Source organism: Vicugna pacos, chromosome 18, assembly GCF_048564905.1.
Source record: "Vicugna pacos chromosome 18, VicPac4, whole genome shotgun sequence".
Taxonomy (NCBI): Eukaryota; Metazoa; Chordata; class Mammalia; order Artiodactyla; family Camelidae; genus Vicugna; species Vicugna pacos.
In genome coordinates, this window is record NC_133004.1 from 47,190,716 (window position 1) to 47,218,209 (window position 27,494).

At 59.8% G+C, this 27,494-nt stretch overlaps 2 protein-coding genes across 2 annotated transcripts in view; both read right to left on the reverse strand.

Annotated features, from left to right (window-relative positions):
- Positions 1 to 2,989: 2,989 nt before the first annotated feature.
- FOXL3 (forkhead box L3) lies at positions 2,990 to 4,613 on the reverse strand. Its single transcript, XM_072942123.1, has 3 exons — positions 4,501 to 4,613; positions 4,004 to 4,172; positions 2,990 to 3,742 (listed from the first exon to the last, which is right to left on the reverse strand). The coding sequence occupies exons 1-3, from the start codon at positions 4,605 to 4,607 to the stop codon at positions 3,365 to 3,367; spliced, it is 654 nt and encodes a 217-aa protein (XP_072798224.1). The 5' UTR covers positions 4,608 to 4,613; the 3' UTR covers positions 2,990 to 3,364.
- Positions 4,614 to 14,366: 9,753 nt separating this feature from the next.
- Positions 14,367 to 27,494, reverse strand: part of FAM20C (FAM20C golgi associated secretory pathway kinase) — a 41,469-nt gene continuing 28,341 nt past the window's right edge. Inside the window, exons 4-10 of the mRNA XM_015244586.3 lie at positions 25,010 to 25,102; positions 23,552 to 23,667; positions 17,474 to 17,654; positions 16,799 to 16,908; positions 16,585 to 16,666; positions 15,760 to 15,819; positions 14,367 to 15,250 (exon numbers count right to left, since the gene is read on the reverse strand). Of these exons, the coding sequence (XP_015100072.3) occupies positions 15,001 to 15,250; positions 15,760 to 15,819; positions 16,585 to 16,666; positions 16,799 to 16,908; positions 17,474 to 17,654; positions 23,552 to 23,667; positions 25,010 to 25,102 (892 nt within the window). The 3' untranslated portion in view covers positions 14,367 to 15,000. The remainder of the gene's footprint in view (positions 15,251 to 15,759; positions 15,820 to 16,584; positions 16,667 to 16,798; positions 16,909 to 17,473; positions 17,655 to 23,551; positions 23,668 to 25,009; positions 25,103 to 27,494) is intronic.

The window sequence follows — 27,494 nt, forward strand, 5'->3', positions numbered from 1 at the left end:
CCTCCATCCCTTCCTGCTGGGTCCTGGTGCCCTGGAGCAGGGGATAGGGCGTAGGGGGCATGAGACAGGACACAGACCTGGTCCAGTGCCACCGGTCCAGCCTGTGACGTCTCAGCTAAGCCCCAGCATGTGTGCAGGCCTGTGTTGGGTGAAGAACCCCAGGCTCTAGTAGGCAAGTGAGCAGTCTGAGGGTACACAGCTGGCAAGACCCCCAGCCTGGTGTCCCCCACACTCCTGCCCAGGGAGGCCAGGACTGTGGCATGTTGAGGGCCACTCTAGGGCAGCCAGCCAAGGCCTGGTTGATGCCAAGGAGGGCTGGTGCTGAGGGGGCTCCAGAAGACCCCTCCCACCTCCTTGCAGCATCCTCACCAGCTGTGCCCACCAGCTGCCCTGCCTCTGGGTCTTGGGTCCCTGAACTCTGTTTCGTGAGCTCAGGATGGGGCAGGTCAGGGAGAAATGCTTGGGGATAAGACCAGGAGTCCTGTGGTGTGTGCTCAAGCAAGTCAGCCGGCATGGAGGCCACATTAACCAAGGCTAAGCACCAGAACATGGGAGGTGATTGCCCTGCAGGAGTTCCATGTGTCAGAAAGAACAGGCAAATGCAGGAGAGGAAAGAATGTGAAGAGAAATGAAGCCAAGCCCTTACTCTGCTGCCCGGAGGAGGACCAGGGGCCAATGGGCAGCAGGTCCAGGAGTCCTGTTCAGCTGGTAGAGGGACGTGTCTGAGCACGGCACTGTCAGCTGAGGGAGGCCCCTCTGGGGGGACACAGGGATGCTCTGCCCCAGAGTCAGAAACGGGGCAGAGGAGGGACCCCTCCCCTACAGCCAGGCTGCACTCACAGACCCACTCGTGCCCGCATCCTGCGGCTCCGTCCCTCCCCAGGGAGGCTGGGTGAGGAGGATCCCCCATGCTGCCCCTCCCTCACCCTTGAGCACCGTGCTTGTCCCAGCTGCTGGGAACAGGGACACCCCACAGTCTGCAGGCTGGACGCTGCCCAGCCTGGATCTCGCGCTGCACGATGGAGATTTCTCGCTTCACTGAACTTCCACGTGCAGCCTCCCAACTTTGTTAATGGAAACCTGTGATCCGTGACGCGTGTGGCAGACATCTGCTCGGGGTGATGTTGTGGTGATGTACGTATCGGTGATCAATCAGCGGATTTGCGGGAGAGGTACAGAGTATTTAATTATAATTGCGTTGGGCAGGTGTGCGTGGTGGAGGCGACATTTGAATAGGTCAGACCAGCCCTCACCCTGCTGTGTTGTTTGCTATTAAATGCCATTCACTCTGAGGGCCGGGAGCCTTTCCCAAGTCGCAGGATATCACATGCTGGCAAATTGAAAATGTCCCTCTGCTTTTAAAAGCATGATTGATATCCTTTGCAAAACAAATACTACACGTCACAGCACACAGATCTCACCGCCTGGTGCCGCCCCTTGGCTCTGGCGACGTCTGCGCCGGACCTTGCGCATCAGTCGCCTCGTCTCCCTGCAAGGCTGGCACCTCCACAGATTGTCCTACTCACGGCAAAGAGTCTTCCTGTCTCAGTGAGGCTTCGATCACCAGAAGGAAACGCAGAAAGAGAACTCAAAATGCAAACTTTATTTGCTCGGTCGGTAGCAGAAAAATACATCTTCAGATACTCTGTGTGCCGAATGCTTACATCTAGAACCTCTGTTGTATCACCGTCTGGTTAATATATGGTATAACTTAAAACGAGGCTTTCAGCACACCTGACAAAGGGCTGTAAAGAGCAGGAACGAGGCAGACACCCCACTCGCCCAGGATGCATGGGCACAGCCACGCCCGGAGGAAGCCACGTGCTAGCAGCCTGACCCCAGAGCCAGACGACTGCGCCCTAGACCTGGGCCTGTGGCACGGCAGGTCCCGATCTGTCAAGTGGGGTGAGGAGCCCAGCACCCCCTCCCCGGGCTGGCGTGCTGGCGGGAGACGCCTGGCATCCGGGGCCCAGCTCCGTGCCTGGCTGGCAGCGAGCACCCACAGACACTGGCCGCTCTGGGTGCCTGCAAAGGCTAAGTGGCCTCTGTGTTACGTACGGGCCCTTGTCCTCTCCTCAGGCAGAGGCTGCAGTTGTCGGCCTGGCCGGCCCAAGGGGGCGCTGGTGGCAGGAGTGGATGTCTCACAACAGTGCCCGTCTCTGGAGTTGGGGCCACACACTTCTTACCCTCCCCCCTCTTCTCAAAGCAACTCACAGGGTGGGTGAAGGAAGCAACAGTGCGACTTAAGGAGATGCCTGGCCTTGTGAATGGGAAATGCAGCCAAGTGTGAATGCATCCCTTGCACGATTCAGTCCGTCTCATCTACCCCAGCCCCAGCTTCTTCATTCCGACAAAACAAGACTGTAATTCCTCGTCGAGACAGCAGCCTCCGTGGGTGTGTTTTTGTCATTTACAAAATTAGCCAATCATTGTCACCTAGTGAATCAGATTAGGTGTAATCCATACTAATGTTCAAATTAAGTCATGGAAAGCAATTAACTCTGCAAAACTGGGCTGGTGAAAAATGGTAAGGTTGGTCAAATAGTCTCACTGTGCATAATTGTGTTTTTTTAAATGCCCATCTCCACAAGTAATTAAATCATTTACATTTCAAATGGAGTGTGCGCACCTCCAAAGCTTGTAACTGTGCACTTCCTAATTGCACACTTCGCAGCGTAGCAGGGATTTATCAGCTGCCTGCTACCCGATGTCTGTTTTCTCAGGAACCTGCTGGATGCAACGTGCATGAGTAGGGCTTACTCCCTGCTCAGAAGAATAAAGAAAAGTGTGCTTTGCCCCAACGCCAGCCCACGGTTGGGCCCCCCTCCCTTCCCCACTCCCACCGTTCCCTTCTTCCTTCCTCCCTTCCTGTATAAAAAAGTCCATGGGTTTTTTTTTAAACAATCATCAAATATTCTCCCCACAACCCAAGATGCATTTGTCACTGTCAGTCACATCGTACACAACAGGGACACAGTTAAAAAGCTTGGGCAACATTCACAGGATCAATGAGGAGCTGGCTTGACCGTCTGCACTTTATTGTTGCCATTTTTGGCTGGAGAAGGGGGTGCGGTAGGTGCCTGTTGACTTCACTGCCTGTGCACTCAGCTGACTGGCAGCTTCCGGGTGTGGCTAAGCGGCAAGATTTCCAGCGTGGCTCTGAGTAAAAGTGACCCTCACACCCCTTTCACGAGGTCACCCTCTTTCCCTCCCACCCAGCTGCTTTCGGCACCGAGCCCGAGTCTGTGGAAGTTTGTAGGACGCGGCGAAACCTCACTTCTCCACTCAACGTGGGGCTGAAATCACCCCGGAGGCCCCCGGCTGCTTGGGCGCCAGCCCTGCAGGGGGCTGGCCTCAGCCCCGCTCACACTGTCCAGAGGTGGAGGTGCCTCTGCTGGGCCTCCGGCCGGGGGCGTGCGCCCTCCTGCGCGCAGGGCGGCTTGAGCCCAGGAACGGGGTCGGGGGCGGAGAGGATGTAGTCGATGCTGAACCTGAGGTCCCTGTGCTCCGCCCTCCCGGGGACCGGGGGCTCCTGCGCGCTGGCGCTGGCGGGCTCGGGGGCTCCCGGGGGCCCCTCGGCGTCCGCCACGCGAGCTCCTCTGGGCCCCTCGCGCTTGGGGCCGCGGCGCCGCCGCCGGCGCCGGAAGTTGCCGTTCTCGAAGAGGTCTAGCAGCGACTCGCAGCCGCCGGCGAACGTCCAGTAGCTGCCTTTGCCCTTCGCGTGGCCCTCTGTCCGCGGCACCTGTGCGAGCGAGCGCGGGGCTCAGCGCCGGGCTGTCTCCCAGCCCGAGCCGCGTGGGGCGTCAGGGTGAGCCCTGGACAGCCCTGAAATGACGCCTCGGCCTGGGGCTGAGCAGCTGGAGGCCGACCAGTTTGCTAAGACTGAATGTTCCAAAAACCGCCGTGCAAATGCCACCTCCCCCCACAGCTCAGGGATGACTCGGCCCAGGTGTCACTAGACCAGGGGCGCCCAGAGGCTGCTCCGGGGGGCGGGGGGGCTCACCTTGACGAAGCAGCTGTTGAGGGACAGGTTGTGGCGGATGGAGTTCTGCCAGGCGCGCTGGTTGGCGCGGTAATAGGGAAACTTGCGCATGATGAAGTCGTAGATGCCGGCCAGGGTCACCCTGCCCGCCGGGCTCTGCTGAATGGCCATGGCGATCAGCGCGATGTAGCTGCGGACAGGGGCGCTCAGGCCACGCGGCGCGGAGGGAGGGCTGCCCAGAGCGCGGCTGGAGCTCCCCCTCGCCCGCGCCCTCGCGTCAGCCCGTCCCGCGCTGGCGCTTCCGCGGGGACCCTCTCTTCTCTCCCCTCCCCCAGGGCGCCCTGGGGTGTTGGAGGTGGACGGCGGGAAGGCATTACTTGGGTCGGGGACACCTTGCACCTGGGGGCTTCCCCCCACCCCGGGGAGGCTGGGTCCCTCGTCCCAGTCCCAGGCAGGTCCTGGCCCCTCGCGGAGGAGGGTCGCCGGCCCCCGCGGCTCCGCCCCAGCCCCGCGGTCACCTGTACGCGGGCCGTGTGAGCCGCTGCTCTTCGTCGGAGCTGCCCGCCGGGTAGTCGTCGGCGTCGTAATTGAAGCAATTGTAGGGATACTGCGAGCTGTCAAACATCCTGAGGGGCCCCCTCCGCCGCCGCTGCTGCTGCTGCCGCCGCCGCCGCCGCCTCCTCCTCCGCGCCGCCCGCCGGCCCTCCAGGTCTGTGCGGAGGTTCTCTCGGGCGCGGACGAGCGGCGCGTGCACTGCGGGCTGCTCTCTGCCGGAGCTGGGAACCTAGCCTCCTGGGGTCCCCCCGCCCGCCCCCACCTGGTCCTCTCGTATCCAATCCCGGCGTGGGGGGGGGGGGCTGTCGCCGGTGAAGCGGCCGAGGGGAGCTGAACGGGCTCTTGGTGACCCTCTGACTGGCCTCGGGAGGAGGGAGCGGGGAGCGGCGCGCTGGGTGGTCCAGCGGGCGGGGCCCCGCAGCGCCGGGCGGGTGGGGGCAGGAGGGAAGTGCGGGCTGTGAAAGGCAGCGTGAGGGTGGGCGCGGGGGGGAGGGTCCCCCAGAGTTTTGTGAGATATCACCGCTGCGGGGAACGGTACAGGATACAGGGGTTCTCTCTGGATTATTTCTTACAACTGGGTGGAATCTACAATTATCTCGGAATAAAAAGTTTAATTAAAAATCCACGGATGGTTTTGGAGACCCTCTCTCCCCGCCCCTTCGTCTTCCGGTTATGGGGCTGAAGCTGTGAGAGGCAGTCAGAGGACAGAGCAGTCTGGTCGCTGGGTCTCAGGTCAGCACCGCAGGGAGAGAGGTCCCCGCCTTGGTCTGGGCCTTTCTGAGCTGTGCTGCCCACACCTGCGCCCCTGCGGGCTGGGTCCTGCCCTCCTCCTCTCTCTCCACTTCCTTTGTCAAGCCCAGGTTCTGGGGTCGCCCCCACCCGGAGCCCCACAGTCAGGCAGAAGCAGAGGAGAGGGGGCTGGCGCTGTGAAGCCCCAGGACGCCTGTCCCAGCCGGTGAGGTCTGCGGCTTCTGTGCCCCTGGGGGCTGAAGATGAGGACGCTGGTCCCTTGTCAGATACACGATTACAAATGCAAACAAGGGCTGCTACTTCCCTCCAGCCGTCTGTGTCTCAGTGAAGGCCGCTGTGGCCAACCCGAGCGCAGATCTGCACAGTCACAGCTTTCTTGGATCCATCAGAGAACTAAGGGGCAAGGCCACACCCCAAACCCAGGGGAGTGGACCCAGGACCTATCCAAGTGCTCGCTCACCTGCGGCAGGGCCCAGGGACGCGGGTTGGGTGCGGTGAATGCTAACGCCTTGTTCAAGGCCACGCGAGGGCCCGCGGGAGAGCCCGGACCCCTGGAACAGGTGGAAGGATGGCAGGCTTGTCCATGACCTTGCTGAACACTCAGGAGGAAAAGATGGAGCAGGTGACAGTCTGGAGGGGCCTCCTGCAGGCCAGGCCTAGGGGCGGGGTCTAGAACAAACCTGAATCCGCCCAGGGAAGGTGGGAGCCAGCTGGTGCCTCATCCCAGAGATGCTGCAGGTCCTAAGACAGGGTCTTGGGGTGTGGTGCTGGGAGCTTCTGAAGCATTAAAGGAAGGAGGCTGAAGAACGGATAGTGGAGGAAACAGCTCAAGTTATTTATTTCTTTAATTGAATAGAAAATGAAGGCTGACCGGTTAGAGAACCTTTTTGAATGTGTTTTGGTTTCTTGGAGTTCTGAAACGTGTGCTTGAGTTACTTCTGAAAAATCACTTCCAATTTAGCACCTGGCAATGAGAAAGTAAGCTTCTCCGATCTTCAGCGAAAAATTCCCTGAAAATACCACTGGTCACAGCAGCATCAGCCACAAGCACAGGCCAGCAGTTTTCTGAGGTTTTTCACATTTTTTCAGGACAATCCTGTGAGTCAGGACGACTGTTTATTCCCATTTGCAGGAACAGAGAGGGTGACCAGCTCACCCAGCATCACAGCACTGGGATGGAGCAGATTTGCACCCAGACCCTTCAGGAAAGAACTAGCCACTACTCACATGCTGGTATATACTCCCCAAATTTTGGAGTGTGGGCACCATTTGCCAAACCTAATACATCAAAAATTTGACTTTTAATGTCTACAGAATACTGAATGCGTCGGGGTTTGTTTACAGACCGTACGTGGTGTTACCTGAGATTTTCCTTTCCTGAGGCAGGCTTGTGTCGCTGTAAACTTCCCTCTGAGAACGGCTTCTGCTGCGTCCCGGAGGTCTGGGATCGCTGTGCTTGCGTTTTCATTTGTCTCAGTACTTTCTGATTTCCTCAGTGATCCACTAGTTGCTTAGTCTCCACGTGTTTGCAGCTTTTGCAGTTTTCCTAGTAGTTGATTTCTGACCTTATAGTGCTGTGGTCTGAAAAGATGCTCAGAACAATTTCGAGTTTCTTAAATTTACCGAGGCTGGCTTTGTGGGCCAGCATGTGGTCTATTCCGGACAATGCTCTGTGCACACTTGAGAAGAAGGTGTGTTCAGTTGCTTCCGGACAGGATGCTCCACAGACATCAGTCAAGTCCGTCTGCTCTAGTGTTTCCTTACTGGCTTTCTGCCCGGGTGACCTGTCCACTGACGGAAGTGGGGTGCTAGGGTCCCCACTATTTTTGTTATTGTCAGTTTCCCCTTTTACGTCTGTTAACAGTCGCCTTGTGTATTGAGGTGCTCCTAGGTTGGGTGCATATTTATTTACAATCGTTACGTCTTCTTCTTGGATTGACCCCTTGAGCATTATGTAGTGTCCTTCTTTGTGTCTTGTAACAGGCTTTATTTTAAAATCGACTTTGTCTGATGTAAGTATTGCTACTCCAGCTTTCTTCTCGTTTCTGTGTGCATGGAATATCATTTTCCATACCCTTATTTTCAGCCTGCAGGTGTCTCTAGCTGTGAGGTGGGTCTCGTAGACAGTGCATATATGGGTCTTGTTTTCATATCCATTCAGCCAGTCTGTGCCTTTTGGTTGGAGTGTTTAATCCATTTACATTTAAGGTAATTTTTGATATGTATGTTCTTATTGCCTTTTGCTAATTGTTTTGTAGTTTTTTTTTTCCTCTTTCTTCTTTTTGTTCTCTTTTCTTGCAGTTTGATGACTAGAGAAGGTCCTTTAACGTTTGTTGTAAGGCTGGTTTGGTGGTGCGGAATTCTTTTAGCTTTTGCTTGTCTGTGAAGCTTTTGATCTCTCCATCAGGTCTGAACGAGAGACTTGCTGGGCAGAGTATTCTTGGTTGTAAGCTTCCCCCTCTCATCACTTTAAATATTTCGTGCCCCTCCCTTGTGGCCTGCAGAGTTTCTGCTGAAAAGTCAGCCGATAACCTCGTGGGAGTTCCCTAGTATGTCATTCGTTGCTTTTCTCTTGCTAATTTCAAACTTTTCTCCTTATCTTCCATTTTTGTCAATTTGATTACGGTGTGCCTCGGTGTGTTCCTCTCTGAGTCGATCCCGATTCCGTGTGGAACTCTGCACTTCCTGGACTTGGGTGACTGTTTCCTTCCCCAAGTTGGGGAAGTTTTCAGTTACTGTCTCTTCAAAAATTTTTCTCTGGTCCTTTCTCTCTCTCTTCTCTTTCTGGGACACCTGTAATGCAAATATTAGTGTGCTTCATGTTGTCCCAGAGTTCTCTTACACTATGCTCATTTCTTTTCATTCTTTTTTCTTTATTATGTTCCGCAGTGGTGATTTCCACTAATCTGTCTTCTAGCTCACTGATCCGTTCTTCCGCCTCATTTAATCTATTCTTGTTCCTTCTAGTGTGTTATTCATTTCAGTGATTTTATTCTTCAGTCTGGGTATTCTTTATGTTTTCCAACTGTTTGCTAAAAACTTCGCTCTGTGCATCTGTATTCCTCTTGAGTTCTCTGAACATCTTCACCATCATTACTGTAAACTCTTTCTCGGATAAATTGCCTCTCTCTTCATCACTTATTTCTTCTTCTGGGATTTTGTCTTGTGCCTTGGCCTGGGAGATATTCCTCTGCTGCCTCATGTTGTCTGTCTTTCTATTTGTATCTTTAGGTAGGTTAGTTAACGTTTCTCGATCTTGGAGAGGTGGCCCTCTGGGAGACGTCCTGTGCGTCTCAGCAGTGCACTCCTCTCTTGTCACCCAAGGGTCAGGGTCCAGCCAGTTCCAGGATAGAGTCTGGCCTGTGTGTGTGGATTCCTTCCACAGGCTTTAGGATTGTTGTTTTCTTATTTCTGGCATCTGCCCCTGGTAGGTGAGACTGGACTAGAGGCTTAGGCAGGGTTCCTGGCAGGAGGAGCCAGTCCCTGTCCACTGCTGGGTGAAGCTTGGTCCTGGACCTCTGGTTGGCATTTTTGTTTTCAGTTTTGAAGGCAGAGAAGTCCCTCTGCAAGCTGGAGGGCCAGAAGAGCCAGTGGTGTAGTTCTAGTCCAGGACCCAAGTCCAAAGGCCTGAGAACAGGTCTGAGGGCAGGAAAGTATGGATGTCCTGGAGAAACAGGCCACAGGCATGCTTCCAAGGCAAGGAGGTGGGTATGAGTTCCTGAGAACCCCTTTGTGACAGCCTAGCAAGTGCCCTGTGTCACTTCTCACTGGACCAGCTGGAGTCACCTCTGTCCCTGTCAATCCTTGCAGCCAGGAGGTTAGCGCTCTCCCACAGGAAAAACTAGGTCTGGTGCCTGGTCAGCTCTGCTGAAGCCACAGTACTGAGGCCAGCAAGGGACTGACTCCCTGCAGAAGAGCCAGGGGTCTAGTAAAAGAAAGGGCTGCCTCCCCAGGACAGCTGGTGGCAGCAGAGTGTGCTGTGAAGGAGAACCAGGTGCCCTGTGGCTGCTCATTGCATAGACCTGTGTAGTAGCTCATTGGAGACCGGGAGCTAAGCTGTGGAGATGTAGCCGGAGTGGTCTGTTGCTCCCCACAAGCGAGCTTTGAGCAGCTATGAGGAAATGGAGACATCCTTACAGTTCATAGAAAAGCCTTGACACAGGGTATTTTGCTATTTGTGCTGGGCAACAAGCAACTCCAAACTTAGTGCCTGAAACTAACTGACAGATGTTTATTGTCTTCCAGGGTTTCTGTGAGTCAGGAATCTGGGAGCAGCTCAGCTGGGTGGCCCTAGCTTAGCATCTCGGGAGGCTGCAGTCAGGATGTTGGGCGGGGCTGGTCATCAGAAGGCTCCTCTGGGGCTGGAAACCTCCCTCATGCCTGGGGCACCAGTGCCGGATGCTGGGGGACCCAGGTCCCTCCCCACGGGGGCTTCTCATACAGGCAGCTCACCCCCTCACAGGAGATCCAGGGATGGGCAGGGGCCCGGGGGTCCTACAGCCTAGCTTTGGCAGTGACGTACTACCACTCACGTGTGTTCAACAGGCCTCACAGACAAACTAGGCCCAGCGCTGGGGGGGTCACAAGGGCTTGAATTCGGGAGGCGTGGACCACTGGGGGCCCGCTTCGGGGCTGCTCTACACACAGGGAAGTGGGAACCCTTGACTCCGGTGGTGGGGACAGCATGGGGTCCAGAGAGGGTCAGGAAGGCTGGGGGGACATGGGGGACCTGGCCAGCCTGTGCCAGGATGCAGGGCTGAGGTTGGGGGCACGCCTCGCTGGAACATGATGAATTCAGGGGCAGGAGAAGAGCCGGCCCCGGTGGCAGGGGCTGGAGCTGGTGCTTTTAGTTGTCACATTGTTCCAGTCTGGTGGGATGTGGACGCTGACCTGACGATCGCAGAAACACGTGATCCGAGTCCAGGTGGGGGCTCCATGTGAGAAACACACTGAGGTCACCCGGCTAAGGGCCAGGAAATCTTCCAGGAGGAAATGTTTGGCAGCACCTGGAATAGGAGTTAACGAAGTAAGGGTGGCATGGGGCAGACAGTTCCAGGGTGGGAGAAGGTGCGTCTAGAAGCTTCTGGAAGGTGGGAGTGCTTCTACACTCCCTCTTCTCTGATGTTGGAATTGCTGCCGGCGGTCAGACCTTGTATTCAGCACTCGTTGAAGAATGACCCACAACTCAGTAAGCAGCTCTGGAGGTCCCGGCGCGGTGCTTCCGGCCTGGGGGCTGGGGAGCCGCTCTGAGCCCCTGGACACGGGAGGACAGGCTGGCCTGCTGGGGCTAGGGTGGGTGGCAGGGCCTGCTGATGGCTCTGCTGGGCAGCGGAGGGGCTTCTGAGGTCTTGGATTCTGGCCCTGAGGACCTGGGGGCTTCCGAGGTCTGGCTCTGCCCTAGGGAGGCTGGTCTTGCTCTTCCCAGGTTCTCCTCTAGATGGCGCCAGGGGATCAGACACGGGCAGCATCCACAGGGCAGGCCTTCTGGCCGCTCCAGGATGGCGACCGCAGGACACATCCAGCCAAGAGTAGCGGTGGGGGGCTGCGTTTTGAAGCAGGGCTGGGCTGGGCGCGGGCCTTGGGTGGGGCTGGCTGGTGGGAGCCTCAGAGCAACCTAGCAGGGCTGCCCCTGAGCTGGACGAGGCCCTGGTGTGCACCCCACTGACCCCACTCCTCTGAGCCGCTCCCCACTTAGCCCATGAAAGCCACCAGGCTGGGAGCTGCCCCACCACTTTGGGACGGCGTAGACACTGTCCCCAGTTCCTGGCCACCCACAGATCCCTCCTCCGGAATGCCAGCTCCGAGAAGAATAAGAAAGGCCCCGCTGTGCATGTGGGGAGCCCCTCCCGGCGGGGGCTTTGGAATTCCGCTTTCCTGACGGAGGTGAGGTCCATCCAACGTCCCCCACTCCGCCCTCAGGATGAGGCTTCTGAGGTGGCTCTTCTTCACCTGCTTCTGCCTCGTCCCTTGGGATGTGAGGACAGTGACTCGTGGGAGAGTTTCCCTGAAGACTGGGCAGGATGTGGGACAGAATGAGGGGGCTCTGGGTGCATCACCTGGAGGGTGGGCTGGGGGCCCATATCTGGCCCACCTGGGAGCCTGCACCTCGGCGTGGCCCTTGGGGGACTGGCTCCAGGAATCTGAACAACTGACTTGCTCCCAGGTGGGGAGGCATGGGGTTGGCCAGGTGTCACAAGGTGGCCTCTGCCATCGCCCTCCTTGGGCCTCCGTGTCACTGTCCTTGGGGCAGCTCGGCTGTGTGGGTAGGGGCTGGGGGTTGGGTGAGCCCACCTGCTTCCCCACCGCCCCGTCGACTTGCTCAGTCCCTTAGACCCCTGGGGTGGGGGTGGTGCCCGGCTCCCCATCGTGCCCTGATTGACTTGTCCATTTATGCGTTTCCGTGAGAAAGCGGTCCCTGCCCCCAGAGCCACCCTGCAGCCTTGGCCAGGGGCCGCCCCTCCTGCCTCTCCCGTGGTCCCAGGCTGACTAGGGGAGGGCGTTTGTCTTGATTTCCCCCCAGTTTGTTCTTTCAGTCACGCTTGATTTCTTACTGCACAGTCTCCTCGGCCCCAAGGTGCTGTCCTGTTTATGGATGAAGCGGGCTGCCTGCTGCCGTGGGGGAAGCAGCCGTTCACCGAGAGGTATGTCACTGGAAGCCCTTTCCCGCTTTGTTCCAGACGCCCCCTGCAGCTGCAGATCTGGGTCCCCAAGGCCATGCCCCCCTCTGTTACTCGAGGGAAGTCCCCTTGCGGGTCTGGGCCTTGGTTTAGACGGTGTAAAACGGGCTGATGGGATCCAGACTCTACCCAGGAGCGGTGGTGAGGACCTGAGCTCGCGGCCCCACTGGGCTCTTTGGCCCCGCCAGGCTCACAGCTCAGGCCCTGCCCGGCCCCTCCCCCAGTCCAGCAGCTTTGCCTGCATTTTGAACTTGCAGCAAAGCAAAGGGTGAACACAGCTTTAAAGCCTTAAGTAACAGTCCAGATCAGACCTGAGAGAGCAGGCCGCTGCCCCTCCCAGCCCCTCCCCATTCCTGCAGCAAAGGCCAGAGAACGCACTCCTGTAAGCTTCCCTGGGTGCTATGCTGTGCTGTTTTGGTGTTACCCCCGTGTTTCAATGACAGGCTGTATTTTTCAGCTTTATGTGATACCTACTGACGTTCTGCCCCGAGAGAGGGTTTGGGCCACCCCTCAGCCCCTCCCAGTTTGGTTGTATCCCCTCCCTGTTTTGGAGTAGTGTTGATTGCTTCCATTGCATCGCAGCTGGGCCAGAAGGTCCTCTGCTGTTTCCTTCCTGGAGGTGACTGCGCCCGCCCTCAGGGCCGTGGTTCCAGGCAGGTTCTCACCCTGACGGGGCTGTAGCCTCCTCCACCGACAGCGCGGTTCCTCTCTGTTCTGTGTTTTCCTGGGGACTGTCCCTGGAGCCCCCTTTTGTCCCTCCTACCCTTGTGCCAGGGTCCCCAACCCCCCGTCCCGCCTTCCTTTCCCTCGACTTCTTCCTGGTGCCACACCCCGGCAGCGTCCTTGGGTTAGCGTCTGTCGTCAGTCCTCACATCAGCACGCTCACCCGGCGCTGAAGGAACGTCCCCCCGCACCACTGCTGCTGCCCTGCCCGGAGCCTTGGAGAGCACTTCCTGAGTGCAGAGGCGTGAGTCTGTCCTTCCTGGCAAGTGTTAGTCAGTCTCCTCCGAAGTCCCTCCCCTCGACCTTTGGACTCCTGTGTCTGGCTTTGCATCGCCCAGTTTTAGTAAGAATCCTGCTAAGTCAGTTTAATGAGAGCCCCCAGCCCCGGCCCTGCTTCGCCAGGAATCCCGGTTCAGCCAGAGCCCCGGACTTGGTGATTTTCCACCCACCTGCCCCTTGGCTGGAAAGCCCCACTTCCCAGGCTGCGCTGGGAGTTGAGCCAGTTCTATACTGAGGTCTCTTGTCCCCAGTGCAACGTTCCTGAACGGAACTTTCCACAGCTTTGACTGCTGCCCGGCTCTGGGCCCCTTGGGTGGCTCTGTGGGGCTTGGAGCCTCCTCAGTGACACTGCTTGGCGTTTGAAGGGGAGCAGGTGCCACCCAAAGCGCGCCTCTCTGGCGTAAGGGTTATTTTGAGAAACAACAGAGGAGCAGCTGCCCTTTTGTGAGGGACGTCTGCACGAGAAGGAACCCTCCCTTGTAAGTGTTGCCCTCTCTGTGCCGGGAGGAGGGGAGACTCTAGGTCACGGGGGACTCTCGCCAGGGAGAAGAGGACTTAAACCCAAGTAACCATCGTGCCGTCGTTAGGTGCTCTGCCTGTCCACCCCCGGACCTGGCCTCCCCCACACCCTTCTTCCGTTGTCTCCAGCTCAGGGAGTTCCAAGGGATCTGGAGGCTCCGTGTCAGGACCGGGGACAAAGACCAAACACCTAGTCCTTGTTACGCCCCAGGCTGCAGTACCCGAGCCCTGCAGACCCGGCAACCCAGACGCTGGACCATGCTCTCAGTTCTGGAGGCTGGAAGCCCACCGTCAGGTTCCCAGCGGGGCTGTTTCTGGTGAGGCCTCTCTCCTGGCTGGCAAATAGCCGTCTCCTCCCTGTGTGCACGGGGAGATCTGTGGGCTAACAGTCGGGAGAACCCCCGATAAAAGGCAGAGGAGCTGTGATTTCTCTGCTTCAAAAACAGCTCAGTCCCTGTGAGCCCTCGGCCAGCAGACTCCCCCCAGGCCCAGCCTGGCCCACTCGCAGGAGACAGAGATGCTCTGCGGGAAGGAGGCTGGCGGAGCCCCCGCGGCAGGCTTCGGGTGCCATGGCCTGCAGAAGGGGAGCATGTGGCTGGGGGGCTGGGTCTCTTAGGCTGCCCGTGGCTCAGTACGGCCCCTGTGCTGCTGGCCCTGTGGCCAGTCCAGCCACCGCTGTCCTGGCTCCTGCTGGGTGGACACGGGTGCCCGTGGAGACTCCATGCTGCCCCCTGAGCATGGCCCAACCAGGAGCCGAACAGGCCCCTCTTTCAGCCCCGGCGCCTGGCCACGCCTGGTTCTAGGACCGACATTGGAGGGTGGGCAGGTGGGCAGCTGAGCGCCAGGGAGTGAGGGACCCAGACCCCAGATAGGCCCCTGCACACACTTGCTGAATCTTTATTGCACTTTTACCACATTGCAAACTATTCCATGGAAACTCTGCGCAGGTACCCCAGCGGCCCGGCCGTAGCAGTGTGCCTTATGGACACAGCTTCCAGAGCAAGTCAGATTATGGACAGCCCGGCAGCCAAGCCCCGAAACGCTACGGTGTTCGTCTGTCGATGTGTGTCCCTGAGGGCCCTCAGGAGCCTCCGGCAGCTGTGACGAGTCCCAGCCCCTGGAACTCAGCCCCAGGAAGGGAGGAGAGGTTCTGCTGTAGGTCGGACCCACGTGGGAGCACGTCACAGCGACCCTGCCGCTGGCGGAGTGGCCTCCGTGATTCGGGAAGGGGTCCGGGGTCTGCACAGACGTCTCCATTTATGTACATTTACACCAGGTATAAATACAAAATAGTAAATAAAGGCTTCCTCTCCATATAAAAAGGGTGGGTCGTCCGCCGCCAGGCCGCTCTGTCCGTGGGCGAGAAACGTGCCCTCCAGGTCTGTTCTGGTCTGGACCCGGAGAAGACGCGCCCCGTGGACCTGCCGCGAGGGCCCTGGCGTCCTCGGGGCAGCCTGGTGGCCCTGAGTTCACCAGCCTCCCACATCCCTCGGCACTGGCCGCGGCTCGTGGTCACTACCTCCCGGCGGAGACTCTGTGCTCGGGGTCCAGGTCGTCCTCTACGACGCTGCGCAGCCCGTCCCTCTCCACGCAGTCCCTGACTGCCTGCAGCACCACGCGCAGCCGCCGGTCCAGCGCCTCCAGGTGCGGCGGGTACAGGACGGGGGCCACACGGTCCCCCCGCAGGGACTCGGCCATCAGCAGGCTGAGCTTGTACTCCTCCTTGGCCAGAAGCTGCAGCCGCAGGTAGGTGGACTTCCTAATCCTGCAGGGACAGCGCGGTCAGGCCCGCCAGCTGAGAACCAGTGCCTCCTCCGCCCCGAGCGCGGGTCCCGGCTTAGCCCCGGCCTGCTCAGGCCCCTGCCTTTCTGAGGCCCTGGGTGAGGGTCCCGCCTCGCAGGACGGTGCCTGGATGGGCCCAGCAGTGCACCTGTGAGTCCAGGCAGATAGGGCAGGAGGGAGGCGGCCCCCACTCAGCTCACATCTGTCTGGGCCAGGCAGACACGGAGGTGCCCCCAGCCCAGTGCAAAGGGTTCCCCCCACAGCCTCCTTCCAGAGGAGGGATGGGTTTGGGAGCCCCACGGAAGGAGGCAGAGTCTGGAGAGCTGGGACCCTGGGCCTCAGTGTCTTGCTCTGAAGGTGGGCTGTCACAAGAAGCTGGGGTCCTAGGCCAGGTAGGGGCTGTGAGTCGCCAGTGGGGGATGGGAGGCTCCGCCTTCTGCTCAGTGGCAGGGTCACAGGTGGTGGGGCCCCTGGGCAGGGGCAGGGCCCTACCTGCAGCACTGCTGTAGAGGCGCCAAGATGGAAAGCTCATCGTGGGAATGTTTCCCAAACCTGTGGGAAGAAGGGCAGAGTGGTGGAGAGGCCCCACGCAGGGGCCGCTGTGTGCAGACATCATGCATAGGCACCTCACGGGGACAGAAGCGCCAGAGCAGGCAGTGCCTGTGTGTGCCCTGCCGGGCTGCAGAGCCGGTGGAGGCCGGGCAGTGTGGCCTGGCCCCTCCTGTCCCAGCCCCAGAGGTGGGCCCCTGAAAGCCGCCTGAGGTCTGGCCGCGAGGCTGAGCAGAAGCTCAGGAACGAAGGGTCCCAGGAAGGCTGGGTGGAGGAGGCTTCAGGGTGGGTCAGCCTAGGGCCCAGCTGCAGGGGTGTCTTTCCCAGCCAGAACTAGTGACCCACACTTGCAGCTGTCCAGATGCCCAGAGCTGATTCCCCCGAGGCCTCTGGGTACCTGCACATCTGACCGTTCGGAGGGGCGGGTCCCCTGCACACACCCACTTCCCCACCCCGCACCAGCAGATTACTCTCCCGGTGGCCCAGGACTGAGTAGTGGCCGCCCAGCAGTGGCTGCAGGCCCTCCTAACGGGGTAGGGAGGGTGTCCGTCCCAGCCTCCTACATGCCTCACCACCCCACCCTCCTTGGCCAGAGCCTCTCTAGGCTGTGGAGTTCACAGGCTCACCGGAGCCCTGTTTACACCCAGCAGGAGGCCTGGCCGGAGCCCTGCGGCACACAGAGGGGTCTTTGGGGTCTGGTCTGGGCTGCAGATGGGTGGGAATGCGGCAGCCCTTCACTGTGTCTGGAAGAGCAAGACCAGGGCTCACCCTCTTCCATTGTCCAAGTGGATGATAAACGTCTCGTTCCCAAACTTCTCGAAGGTCTCGTAGTGATGGCGGTCCATGTTCCCTGTGGGGACAAGTGTGCTGGGAGCTGCATGCGGCTCAGAAGCGACCCCTCCCTCCCCCGTGTGGCCTCCAAGTTGGAACAACTGAGCACAAGCAGGACCATGGCTGGTTCCCGGGCGGCCGCCAGACATACCCATGAGGAAGTCAAAGACGGTCATGTCCATGACATCCAGGATGCGGTGGCCGCTGTCGTAGGGGGGCGTCTGCTTCACCTCCTCGCAGTAGTCGGGGTCCACTTCCCACCTGCAGGAAGCCGGCGTAAGAAGACCAGGCTCCTCCTCTATGGACAGGGAGGCCCAGGCCAATCCCAGGGGCTGCCCAGCTCGGGGCAGTGGATTCACGGGCAGCAAGGATGGGGTGGAGGAAAGCGCCTGGAGACAGGTGCCTGCGAGCGGCCAGCGGAGGCTGCATTTGCAGGAGCATGGGGCTGGGAGGTGATCCAGGCAGACCACCTGGAGGCCGTGCGTTTGGAGGGGTCTCTGTTAAGAAGCAGGGCCTGGACACCACACATGCAAGGACGTCTTTGTGGCTGGAAGAACAGGGTGTCTCTTGCAAGAAGGGCAAGGGTCTGACACCACGTGCAAGGGCAGAGACCCCAGCGGCAGGCAGATCAGCACCCCTGCAGGGACACAACCTGTTCCCAGAGTGAGGGGCCTCTGGTCATCCATCCCGACACGTGCAGTCTAGCCCCACCTCACGCCACATGGCCATTGCCCAGACCCCCGCGCTTGTTCTCGGCCACAGACGGGCAGGGTCGGCCCCCAGGACCCCATGGAAGTCAGAACCCTGGGACCCCAGCCCCACTCACTCTGCCTTCTTGCGCTTATGGTATGAGCGTCGCCAGGGGTTCCGCCAGGTCTTCCTCTTGGCCAGTGACAGGTCCGGCAGGAAGGCTGCCAGCGAGCCCTCTATCTGGTCTGGCCTCCCGCACAGCGCGTGCTCCGTGGAGCAGTAGTAGGAACACTCCCCGTAGAAGCAGATGTTGTTGGCTGAGGGCAGAGGGACCTGTGGTGGGTGGGCCACTCCTCCGGACGTCCATCCTGCCCAGCCACGTCCACACCTGCGTCCCACTGTCCCTCCCACGGCAGGGCTCCCCTGTGCGCTCACGTTCGACCTCGGACACCTGCTCCAACCCCACAGCACAGAGAGCGGAGCCACACAGCGTGGTGGGGACTTGGAGTTCAGCTCTGACCCTGGGCTCTTTCCAGGTCCCTCAAAACCAAGGGCCTGGAGTCTCTGGAGTGATGCTTAACGGCTGTTCAGTGGCTTGAAAAAGGCCCTTGTACCGAAAAGAAAGAGCTCAGCACGGGGGTGATGCCCGCACGTTGCAGCCAGGTGCGACCCAGTAGCTGCGCGTACAGACACTTATGGCTCAGCAATTAAACGACAGACAAGGCAGTACTAAGCGGGCAAAGAGTCCAAAGGGCTCGTCTCCAGAAACACGCAAAAATGGCTGCCGTGGACACAGAAAGCCACTCGTCACCATCAACTGCCAGGGAAACGCAAGTCAAAGCCCCAAGGAGACGCCGCTTCTCAGCCACCGGGAGCTCTGACCGGAGGGACGACGGCATAAGTGCCGCCGAGGGCGTGGGTGGGAGCGCTGGGGTGCAGCCGCTGCGAGAAAGGCCGGTGGCTCCTCATCACCACGGGGCCCGCAAGTCCACCCCCGACACCCCTGGGAGAAACGACACCATGTCTGCACACGGACTCCTGCACCATGCTCATGGCAGACTGTTCACAGCAGTCAGACTGGAAACAGCCTGTGCCCACCAGTGATGGGGAATAAACACTGTGGTACATCTGCAAAACGGACCGTTACCTCGCCATAAAGGGAACAAACCAACACTTGCTACCACGTGCATGGACCACAAGCAGGATGCCCCGTGGACGAGGCCAGACATTCCTCAGAGGAAACGCTGGGAACAGGTAGATCCACTTGGAAACGTTGGTGGCGGCCAGGGCCAGGGTTGGGGAACTGGGGTGACTCTGAACAGGGATAGGGGTTCCTTTTGGGGGGAGAAAATGTTGTGGAATCATAGTGGCGACTGTTGCACAACTAAAACCCGCTGAACTGTACATGACACGAGCTGGATTTACAGCATGTGACGTGCATGCCAGGAAGGAAGGGCGGTTTGCAAAGCGCCCACCAGCATCTCCTGGCCCAGCTAATCAGCCAGCAGGCATCCACGGGTGTGCGTGTACTGATGGAATCCGTATTCTCTTTCGTCACTTTGTTTGTTGGTGGGGAGCCCCTGAGAGCCTGGGGGTGCAGAAACACAGGGGCCAGAGCCCCAGACGCCACCCCCGAGCCCCCTCCCATCTGTGCGAACGGCCACCTTCCCAGACCAGGCGCCCCCGCCCTGCACATCCTGCCAGAGCGGCACGCATAACCAAAGGTCACTGTCAGGGGATCAAGGAAAGACCAGCCTGAGATCTTGTCTGTGTCGACACGGCTCGACCTCAGCTCCACTTTCAGTACAAAGTCATCTGAGCCCCTACATCCGCCCACCTAAACCGACAGCTGAGCGGCTTTAGGTGGGTTCATGTGAAAAGACAGCATTTCATGGGCCTTTTCCTCGCCAGAGACCAAATCCGGGCTCTACACGGACATCCAGGGTGGGGCTCTGACAGCCCCGGCCTCTCTCGCTTCCAAGCTGTGCCACCTTGGGGAAGCCCTTCCCCTCTCTGTGCCTCGTCTCCTCTGAGCCGGGGCCGCGGCAGCACCGGCCTTGTGGGCGAGTGTTGAACACGTGATCCAGGGAAGGCGTGAGGGGCCCTGCAGAGGGAGAGGAGGGGCTTGGGACCAGTCTCAGGGACAACACTCAAGATAGACAGGCCCAGGTAACCTCTGACCATCCGAGGGTTCAGGGAGGATGGGCTGCCCAGGGGAGGAACTCGGTCTCTGCGAGGGTCAAGACGTCCCAACGCCCGCCCGCCTAAGAGTCCCTGAGGGTCCAGACAGGCCTGCCTCTGAATGTTTTGGACGTTCGCAGGCTGCAGTGGTGCCATCGTGCCCAAACTGGACACCCCTAAGAGCAGTGGGGATGTCATGTGTGGCGGGGCCGCTGAGGAGGGGCCTGAGGCTGCCTGGGCTCTGCTATGTGAACCCCTCTGGCCCTCCGTGCGAATTTAGACTGGACACTGACCACGGCGTGTGGACAGAGCCCCAGTGACTACCCAGCCAGACCCGGGCCGACACGGCGGGAGAGGGGCAATTTAAAGAGCGAGGCTGAGTGTTTTGGAGGGGCAGGAGGGGTTTCTGGGGGGGTCGCATGGGTCCCGGGTAGAAACCCACAGGTCCGCACAGAAGGACGTGTGTATAAAATAAAGACGGGAACTTGCCAGAAAAGTACAAGAAACGTGCTCCAGAAACCTGGGGCCTAGAAGCCTTGGCCTCCAGTCACCGGCCCCGCAGCATCGGCCACTTGGCTGCCCGACTGTCCGGCCCTGGCAGGAAGGGCCCCCTCACCCCGTCGGGTTCCTGGCCCTCCCACTGGCCGCACAGATGTCCTCCTTTTCGACTGACCCGGAGCAGAGCCACTCAGGCCCCGGAGGCGGAAGGGAGTGGAATAAAGGCTCCGGCAAAGCTCCAAAGGCCGGAGAAGTGCCAGGCAAGCAAAATTGGTATAAACGAATCTGAACGGATTTCGTCTTCTAACAGGAGATCAAAGCTGGCTCCCATCACCCGTGGCTTTAGAGAAAACCAGGCACTTTCGAAGGCTTCTGGGACAGAGCAGGGTGAGGGGAAGAGGCAGCCTGGCAGAGGCGCGTGCGGAAGCTGGCCAGCGCATTTAGGGGAGGCTCACCAGAGCATGATCCAAGTGAGGCCCTCCGGCGCCAAGTGAGGTTTCCAGGCGAACCGGCGGCCGGCCCGGGAGCACAGCTGGGAGCTGGGAGCCCGGAGTGTCGGCACGTACCCCCATGCCGGCGTCGGCACCGCGCACGTGGGGATGCGCCGGGGACCAGCGGGCCCAACGCGGGATGACAGGTGGAGCGCCAGCGCCTGGTTGGCTCATCTGCTGATCCTAGTAGCTGACTGTCTTCTGTTTGCAGAAAGGAGCCCACAAGCCACACACGTACGTGAGACTCCAGGGCCCGGACCGCAGCTGCCTCTCACTCGGAGGATCCTGAGCCATTCGTCAGCAGGAAGGCCCCTCTGCGCCAGGGGAAGCGAAATCCAACACACGTTTCCCGGACTTGTTTCCTTTTCTCGAGATTGCAAACTCCAGTCCCTCCACCTCCTTTTGGGCAAGTTACTTGGTCCCCTCCGTTCAACGCCCACCAGCAGTCTGGACAGAGAAAACCCAGGACGCCCGTCCAGTGGAACAGGACTCGGAAACGGGAGAGAAACCCAGGTCCAGGGGGCGGTGAGGATGAATCTCAAAATGGCATGAAGGGAGAGACGGGGCACACCTGGCACCCGCCCTCCACCTGCAACAGCCTGAGGAAGAAGCCACCTACTCGACCACAGGCAAGGCGGGGGCACAGCGGGAGGCGGCTCTGGGGGGCGGGCACGGTCACCACGTCTCGACTGTGGAGTCGGTTCTAGGTGCAGCAAAACCCATCGGGCCCTGGACTTCAGTAGAACTGTTTGAAAATGGGGATGAGGAAAGAATGGGGCTGACCGAGCCTCGGGCTCTGCTCTGGCGCCGACACCAGAACCTTCCATCTGTGCTGTGGCGGGCAGCAGGGGCACAGCACTGCGTTGGGACAGCACTGTCCCGCCCATTCACACCCGCTGCGGGGCCGCAGCCTGTCGAGGTCTGAGGGAGCTGCGGGCGCTGGTCAACCTGCTGCAGAGCCTGAGCACAGGTGGGACCAGGTTCGATCTGCAAGGTGCCACATCCAGCCCGAGTGGCCACACCATGCACGTTCTCAGGGTTAAGAGGCGCTGGACCTCTCTGTGCCTGGCCTGTCCGTCCTTCGTCGGATCTGGGATGAGCCCCTGCACAGAAACGCCAAGGCCCATGTTGAACGCAGGTGGACGAGGGGGTCCCCACACCTGGGGGTGGGAACAGGGGAGCCACGTATGTTGCAACCTCACTCTTTAAACCTTTGACATGAAAAACTGCAGAAGGACATCAATAGGGAGCAGCCACGTGCCTGGTGGTCCCGAGGGTGTGGCCCAGCCTGGACTCGGTGGCTGTCACCGTGGGTGGTGGAGGCGCCAGGGCATCTAGTTTGAAGAGACCACGAGAGGGGTCCCTGACAAGTGGCAGAAAGCACAAGAGCCCACGGTCAGCTCTCTGGGGAGAAAAGCCTTTCCCATGGCTCAGGCCGTGTGGACAGGAGCTGAGTTCTCCATGAGGCAATGAGCTCCCCGTCCCTGGTGGTGTACAAGCTGCAGCGGTGGGGCAGGCTTGGCAAGGCCAACCGAGAAGCCCTCAGAGTCCATCCGGGAGCACAGGCTCTCACTCGGCCCTCGTCCTGGTCACGTGGGCGAGGAGAGGGGTGAATCGTCCGGCGTTTTCTGTCCTCCTTCCCACCCACCCACCATGGGCTCCGCACGAGGCTCTCCATGAGCCTGGATGGCGAGGCTGGAGCTTGATGCCATCAAGGGCTTATAGGCCCCGGCTCCGACAAGCTCATGGCCGTGGCTAAGACACGTGCAGAGGGTGTCAACCTGAACATCCACGGGACATGAGTTCAGGGGTTGGGCTCTTAGGTGCCAGCAGATCTTGAGACGTAGCCCGTCAAGGGCCCCAGGTGGATTCTGTCTGCAGGAACCAGCCATGGTGGGTGCCGGGTGTGACCGAGACAGTCCTGCAGGGTGGGAGGGGCCCGTGCAGTCTCGGTGGCCCCGCCGCGTCACTCCACTCTGCTCTGCCGGCATCAAGGGGTCAACTCAAGACGCTCCAAGATGAAGTGTAAGTGACAAAAGGCTCGGGTGTAGGAGTGCCCCACGCCTTGGGCCTAGTGAGTGGGGAGCGCCCGGGAACTGCTCAGCGCGGGGTCTGGACCAACGGGAGCGCCCAGGGAGGAGGGGAGGGAGGGCCGGGGGGCCCAAGTGCCCAACCCAAGCCAAGCTGGGGCGGGTAGCTCGCAGGGTGTGGCTCAGTTCACACGTGCGCCCAAGGTTGATACTATGATGTAAGACAAAAGCGTGTGCACCGCAGTCTATGACACAGTCCCGAAGGCGCTCATCGCCGTCAGCACCACAGTGATGTGCTCATCGTACATGAGTGTGCAGGGGACCCACCTGTAGGGGGCCCGCACACACCCTCGGCGACCGGGGGAGCTGCCACTCCTCGTCCAGCGCTGCATGGAGGAAGGGGAGACAGCACGGCCCTGCCACTACGTGAGGGTCTTGCTGGGCTGTTTTAAATCTGGGGAAAGTCCAGGGAATGGAGGTGCCCTCTGGCTGGACCACCTGGAGGAGACCTCCCGGGAGGCTGGGGATTTTCTAAAGTAACTCATGTGCCTTTTAAGACAAACAAATGGTAGAAACAACCTCTGTGCCAGCCTGGGGATGGAGTCAGTCATGGCGCAAGACCATTCTAGCAGCTCTTAGAGTTCGGGCGTGGCTCCCAGTAAAGAGAAAAAGTAGCCGAACCCAGTGACATGCAGGGGTGCAGGACACCTGGAGGGACAAGGTCCCCGGGGAAATGTGGTCACCAGGGGGAGACGAGGTCCCCAGGGAGACACAGTCACCGGGGGCAGACGAGGTCCCCGGGGAGACGCGGTCACTGGGGGCAGATGAGGTCCCCAGGGAGACGCGGTCACCTGGGGGAGACGTGGTCCCCGGGGAGATGCAGTCACCTGGGGGGGACGTGGTCACCTGGGGGAGACGCGGTCCCCGGGGAGACTCAGTCACCTGGGGGAGACGCGGTCCCCGGGGAGACGCAGTCACCTGGGGGAGACGTGGTCCCCGGGGAGACGAGGTTACCTGGGGAGATGAAGAAGGTCCTCCACAGTTTCTTGTCTCGTGTGACGTCCCGGATCTCCTTGGTCATGTTGACCATCCTGCCGGCCACGGGAGGGACACGGCGGAAGCCCAGGATCCTGGCAGAAGGAACAGGGAAAGGAGTCCTTACCTCTGTGCCCTGGCTGCTCCTGCTGGAGCTGGATGGACACCTCGCTCTAGCCCACGAGGCCCAGTCGGGGCCTGGGGCCTGCAGAGTGGTCACTGACGGCCAGAATCGGACCCACAAGGATGGAGCCTGGTGTTGTGTCTACCTGCCAGGTGCCCAGGCAACTAAAACACACCCTGCCTCGGGGCTGAGCCTAAAACAAAATCAAAGTAACCGCTGTCAGTGGGGCTCTCTCTGAACCAGGCGCCGCTGCCCGCTAATCAAACAGAGGGCGGGGGTGAGCCTTTCTGGCCAAGGCAGGGCGCGGCTGTCCTGCAGGAGAGGCACACGGTGCTGGGGGCACGGGCACGTGGCTGCCTCGTCCCACCCCCGCGCCCCACCCCAGTGTAAATGAGCCCCTCCCAGTGAGCAGCCCTGAGGCTTTCGGGTGAGTCTTCTGTCCCCAGAAGGGCTCTTTCCTGGGCTTGGGCTGCTCTCGACGTGGAAACTGCTGAAACTTGACTTGGGGGTTTCTGTTGCCACCACATAAGATTTGACCTTTAAAAAACCCAGCCCAGCAAACCGGCATGAGCACATGGGTCACCTGGGACCGTGTTAGAATGTGGATTCTGGCCCTCAGGTTTGGGAGGAGGCCCGGACTCTGCATTCTGACTGGCCGGGGTGACACTGGTGCTGTACCCCAGCCACACTGGCTCAGGGCTCGCATGCAGACGGGAAGGCTGAGGGCCAAGGTGGGTCTCCCAACCCCCAGGACCCCTAGGCTGACCCAGAGCCAGGCCGTGGACCCTGGAGGGGCCAGAACTCTGAGTGAGTCCATCCAGCTTGGCCTCCTGTTGGTCGCCTGCCCACTTCCCGAGCCATGAGGAGCATGTGGAACCCCAAAGCAATTCACGTTCTGCTGGGCAGAGCTGCCTGGAGACAGGTGATCGTGGGGAGAAAGGCCCAGTTTTGTGAGACTCATGACCTTCGGCATCCGCAGAGAAGGGGACACCCTGCGATTTTCTGAGTTAAATCCACGACCCTCAACGCTCCCTCCTCTTTTCTCTGCTTTATCCCGACAGCCTGCTCGACCACCCTGGCTGAGCACACAGCAGGGCACGTCCACGGCGTTACACCACCACAAGGGCAGGGACCCCTCTGCACTTGACAGGACCGGTTACGAGTATGGGCTATGGGCAAGCCACCCGCTCTCGGAGCCCGGGTGTCCTTGCCTGTTCAGTGCGGGGAGCAGGGGACCCACTGGTTGGCGGCAAGGGTGGCAGGGCCCACCGCACACATTGCTCAGACCCCGGCAGCACACGGTGGGGGCTCACCTGTCCAGGTGGAAGGCAGCGATCTCTGCGTTGTGCCTCTCGTAGTCAGAGAAGTAAAAGAAGTCAGGAGGCGTCTCCTGCTCCCTCGTCTGCCTGCAGAAGACGGGACAAGCAGAAGGAGTCTGTCACGGAGGAAGGCTCCCAGGAGGAGGCACCTGTGGCTCACTCCAGCTCACAAGAGCTGACTATCAAATTCCGAATTCTGGGATCGGTGGTTGAAGCACAGCTGTCATTAAAAATTAAACTACGTACGTTACATTTAAGCAGTGATAGATACTCAGAGCTCAGGACTTCCCGGCTCTCTCTCCACCCACTGTCCCTGCGCTCTCGAGGCTGTTCCTGGTCTGCGGGTGGATCTCGGGATGGGCACCTGTTCCCAGCCCACCTCTGGTGACCTCGTGTGGAGCCTGAAGCCAGCTGCAGAGGGAGGTCTGCACCGTGGAAACTGATTATTAACTAGTTCCTAGATCCAGGCCCCTAGACAGACTCTCCTGAGCAGCAGAGGAACCGCCCTGAGCGAACGGCTCCTCTGGCTCAGGTTGTGCAAACTGACCCGACCTGCTCTCCGCCGCCCAGCGGCTGCCTGGACAGAGGGCCCCCTGGGGGGGTGTTGGCTCCTGTTCCAAAGTCCACGAGGGGACTATTTCCAGTGTCCCCAGAGCATCCTGGTGTTTTGGCCACTGCCCTGCATCATCCTATCTTCCCGAGCTGAGCTGAGGTCACCACACCTCCTCCGGGGCCTCCGCTCTGCTGCTCCATCTTCCTAGAACGACCTTCCCTTCGCATCTCACGATGCCTGGGGGTGGGGGAGCATTCCCAAATGTGTGTCCCACCCAACCAGGCCCAGGGGCTCCCAGCACAAAAGGAGGCCTCCGTCAAAGTTTGGAGTTTGGGTAATGGAGCCACTCTCTGAGGTCTCAACCATGCATATGAGCTCTGTAAAGGCTCTGACAAGGCCTGCAGCCCTCTGCTTCTCTACCCATGTGGTTCCTAACACTTTCTGCATTTGTGAGAACTGCTGGCTAAGCTCTCAGTGCAAGTTCCCCACTCAAAGGCCAGCTCCTTCACAAGCCTTCCTGATGCCACAGAGCATGGGCCTCTGCTGGCCCAGGCCCTCCCAGCCTGGCGAGCAGACAGCAGTGTGTTCTGCCCCTTGCTGCCCCAAGGAAGCCCCACTGGACCACCAGATGTTCTCCCGCTGGGCTGGCCGCCCCCTCGCAGTGTGTGAGTGACAGGAGTCTGGATGGGCCCTCTCTGGACTCAGGTCACCCCGGGGTGGGGAGGATTAAGCAAGGAGCCCCACAGTGAGAGGCAGACTCACCTAGAGGTTAACACTCACCCCTCCACCGGGCCTGGCACAGGAGGCCACGTGCAGGGCTCTCATGAAGGGTGAACGCCCCTCTGTAAACATCAGCACTCAGCTGGCGCCGGAGGCAGACACACTGAGATGTGTGCCCTCTGTCCAAAGTCAAGTGGGAGCACACGCTGCCTACATGAGGTCCACCGTAGGGGACTGTCTGGCCGGGGGCACCGCCCGGCCAGACTCAGAGAGGGGACTCGACCCTCAGCCTCGTAAGGATGCCCGCAACCTTCCTCGAGCTGGGGAGCACGGAGAATCAGGGGCCCACGTCTCCCCCACCGAGGCCGTCCGGTCTGGGCTTGAATGCTGCCGGTGACAGAAGACTCAGCACCCCCCCAGGTAACTCTTCCATCCCAGCTCCCGGTCTGCATCCCTCCTACCCAGCACACAGCTGAAGTCGGCTGGGACCCTCAGAGCATCCTGGCCCCACTGCCGGCCAAGGCCACTGCTGAACACGCACAGGTACTGAGTGCTGAGGCCACACGGGAGGGCCAGCTGTGTCTGCTCCCTGTGCTCTCAGAGCTCCCAGCAGGGACACACCCCCTTCTCTGCGCTTCCCCGAATGTCACCTGAATCGGCCTTTCCAGGAACAAGCTTGTGATGCTGGGACAGACCGTGGCTGGTGTCACCCTGGCCCTGCACCCAGGCCCCACATGAGCCACAAAGGAAGACATGACAGACCGCCCACTGCCCATGACGGGGCTGGTGTCAGGGCGGGGCGGTGGCAGGAGGTACAGGCCCGGGACAGTTGGGCGCCTGACAGAAGTGAAGGCCACACTGGCCAGGGCGTCTAAGACTTCAGGGGAATGGAGTCTAGGCTTCCTTGTGGACTCTCCTGAGTTTTAAATGCTGGCACAAGTAAATTTAATTTTTAAAAAAACACTGTGGATCTAAGACAGGAGGGAAGGGGGCAGGGCACAGCCATTCAAGGAGTGCTGCTACAGCAATCGCCACCAAGATGGGGGCAGGTTCAACACCCCCCCGGCGGCCTCGAGGCTCGAGATGGCAGGAGATCTGACTTCTAGTGAACTTGAGCTTCATTATATGCTCATCGCAATACATTAGCATGGTGAATAACATGCCCACAGGCACCATGGCAGCTCCAACGCTGACCACAGAAAGTCA

Excerpts from the sequence above, each read along its gene's own strand:
- FOXL3 (XM_072942123.1), bottom strand. The coding sequence starts at position 4,607 with ATGTTTGACAGCTCGCAGTATCCCTACAATTGCTTCAATTACGACGCC. Across the intron at positions 4,173-4,500 it reads CTCACACGGCCCGCGTACAG|CTACATCGCGCTGATCGCCA; the intron begins GTGACCGCGGGG and ends CCCTGTCCGCAG. Across the intron at positions 3,743-4,003 it reads TCAACAGCTGCTTCGTCAAG|GTGCCGCGGACAGAGGGCCA; the intron begins GTGAGCCCCCCC and ends TCGCTCGCACAG.